The sequence below is a fragment of the Fomitiporia mediterranea genome, assembly GCF_000271605.1.
Source record: "Fomitiporia mediterranea MF3/22 unplaced genomic scaffold FOMMEscaffold_9, whole genome shotgun sequence".
NCBI classification, from domain to species: Eukaryota; Fungi; Basidiomycota; class Agaricomycetes; order Hymenochaetales; family Hymenochaetaceae; genus Fomitiporia; species Fomitiporia mediterranea.
Window position 1 is genome coordinate 1,012,403 of NW_006760394.1, and position 2,864 is coordinate 1,015,266.

General features: G+C 44.2%; 1 protein-coding gene across 1 annotated transcript; it reads left to right on the plus strand.

The window, feature by feature from the left end:
* Nucleotides 1-1,416: 1,416 nt before the first annotated feature.
* Nucleotides 1,417-2,254, plus strand: FOMMEDRAFT_30504 (uncharacterized protein; the record flags this gene model as incomplete). The annotated part of the gene is made up of 4 exons (XM_007269183.1): nt 1,417-1,720; nt 1,781-2,001; nt 2,078-2,172; nt 2,197-2,254. The coding sequence occupies 4 exons, from the start codon at nt 1,417-1,419 to the stop codon at nt 2,252-2,254; spliced, it is 678 nt and encodes a 225-aa protein (XP_007269245.1).
* Between the last annotated feature and the right edge of the window lie 610 nt (nt 2,255-2,864).

Below are 2,864 nucleotides of genomic sequence, written 5' to 3' on the forward strand. Positions count from 1 at the left end.
CAACTCCTACCTTCTAACAAGAGTGAAGTTAAAAGTGGTTATAGCAACAAATAACAGTCCTGTAGCTACTTGTATATAAAGGAGACAAGAGAGCTGAAGCTGAGCAAATTGGAGGTCGTCTTTTTTTTTGGTAAAGAGCACACTGAGCAAGGGTGAGCAGTCAAGACACGATGTGACGGACGCGACACGCGCATCATGTAATTTGTGACGGTCTTTCACTTGATTAAAAAATTCGAAATCGAACTGTCATACCGTCGTGAAACTCTACACTTTTTGCAACCAACCCGAATGGCCTACCTTTTTTTTCAACATGGAATCGTGGCCTCAGCATGACTAGTAAGTATTCAAACGCACTACTTGCATCATCTACTGAAGCCAGTAGAGGGACTCGGGTTAGAGGCGCCCCATTTCATGATGCAAATAACGAATCGAAACTATCGAATATGACCCAATTATAACATTATACAGTTGGACACACTTCAATGCTACGTGAACTTTGTTTATTATGGGGAGAAATCTTCGTTTATTCGATTCCGTATTAGTCGTGCAACACAGAGGGCTCGTCTTGTAATGATTACCAGCGCTTAGGGGATTAACCACCCGAACCGAGGTCCCGTACATCCGAGATGTACTCGCCTAGGTCAGGAGTGCACCAATATGCTGCTATTTTCGTATCTATATTTGTTGCTCCCGGCCCCACTTGTTCCTGAAAGAAGGCCTTCAAGTGCTTCTTAAAAAGGAACAACTGTCTATTTGTTGGTCTAGTCTTATTTTCCCCTGTCATCACCTTCTAGCTACGGAGCATTCAGGACATAGGTCACATCGAGTGTACTAGGTCTGGAAGTCTTCGTGATCGGATCACACCTATCTCGGAGTAAGGAACTTGCGAAGAAAGTTCCTTACCATGGACCTAATGATGGCCTAGAAGACGAACATGTGCACGGTTCTGGTAAGTTGCCTGGTATTTCTCTAGTGCGAGTTGACAATGCATTCGGGTATCCTTTCCACGCTAACAATGTAGAATGTACTGTTTATACGCCCACTCTTTTGTCCGTCTTCTCCAGGCCGTGGACAATTCGATGCTTCAGTTCTGTACCATTTTCCGTCGAAAATATCAATATCTTCTCATTCGGCAGCTATATTCTGGGATTGCTCTATGATCGGAAGATCGGAGCGTTTTGAAGAAGATCCCTCGTCATGCCAGACACCTAGATCTCCGAACCCCACGGAACCGAAAGCAAACCGTCTACTCCACTATGTACCTTTAAACATAGTCTAGATAATTAATCGGATCATTTCAATACAAGAAAACGTTCTAGCTGGTGTCGTTCATTGAGAAAAAGGACGGTATAAAGGCAGCGTCGAAGATATGCTAAGACTTCAGGTCGTCTCTCTACGACTGCAATAACCTCAACCATGCTCTTCACAACAATCCTGCTCGTCTCTTTGCATCTCAGTGCTCTCAGTGCTAGGCTTGACTCTCGTCGTCCGAAAACACCTGGACTGGACCTATGCCCATCAGCGTTTCTCACAGACTCGAGAGCAGTCAACGTCGGTGGCCACACGATCCAGCACAGCACATTCGCGTGTCCAGATGACAGTTTATCCAAAGCCTCATTAGCAGCCAAAAGTACAGTAGATAATGTCACTAACGATATTTCGCGTCGTTCTGTTGCCGAGTGCAGGGCAAGTGTTCCCGAGTGCCAGTGTGGTCAACAAAGTACGCATTGTTTATCATTGTAAATAAATGGATGCTTATCTGTTTCGATTCATATATTAGCTTCTGGAAAGTGCAAGAACTGGACAAGCAGTGCGCCCACAGGAAATGACTGTGCAATCCTGTTAGATGGCTTGCAAGTCGTTGCCGAACAAACTGGTGCAACGTTCTTGGTGGCAAACAACTCTATGGACCTCCTCACTTTCCAGACTTGTGCAGTGGGATTTGTCAACTTGGGGACCTTCCAGGGAGCAACGAGCATAGAATATTGCTGGGATGAACTGGTGAGAATTTAAAAGATTATTGTATTCGTTCGCATCTAGACGAAAGTTGACGTTACAACTTGCGTACCTTCATTAGAGATCCGATCTTGGCGTTCTGTATCAGAATTGTATCGCGTCCGGAGCCTCGACTAGTGTCGAAAACATTGCTAATAACGGATTCTGGCTACAACAGTACGTGATTACTTGCCCTTGCAGCTTACTCACGCTTGTAGTAACACCAATTACATCTAGAATCTTCCGCTTCAGCCCCTGAGGCAAAGGCACTAGTTATATGTCTTGGGAGCTTTCTGTCATCAAAACTTGGAGATTGGATCGGATGAAGGAAAGTAGAGTCTTAGTAGACTATACTATTTCAGACGTGTACAGTTGTGTGACTGTTAATGCTTGATGAATGCTGGATCTCTGTTTGAATCTTTGCAACACTGAGAGCTACTTGCAGAGGGTATTTCACCTTTCTGTGGAGTAGTGACCTTACCAGGTATTAGCAGGTTGAGCTTTAAGCAGTACAGTAATAAAGGAAGCATTTGTTACTGTCATTTTCATAAATATTAGGCGTGGTCAAACCTCGCGATTCTCTGCGCGATTCACCTTGCGATTCTAGAGGGTGAATCGCAAGGTGAATCGCGCGTGCAGGTTTGACCAGCACACTTGTACATGCGCGATTCACCTCAATATACCGACCCTTGATCTTAAAATTACATAATATAAAATTAAAGAAATAGTTTTTTTTCGTGCATATACATTTGGCCATGTCAAGAAGGACTTGATATGTGTGCAGTGATGTGCAAGAAGACGACAGAGCTTGGTAGCAGAGAACACAAGGATTTTTGGCAGAACGGAGGACAGTATGTATGCTGTAGTTC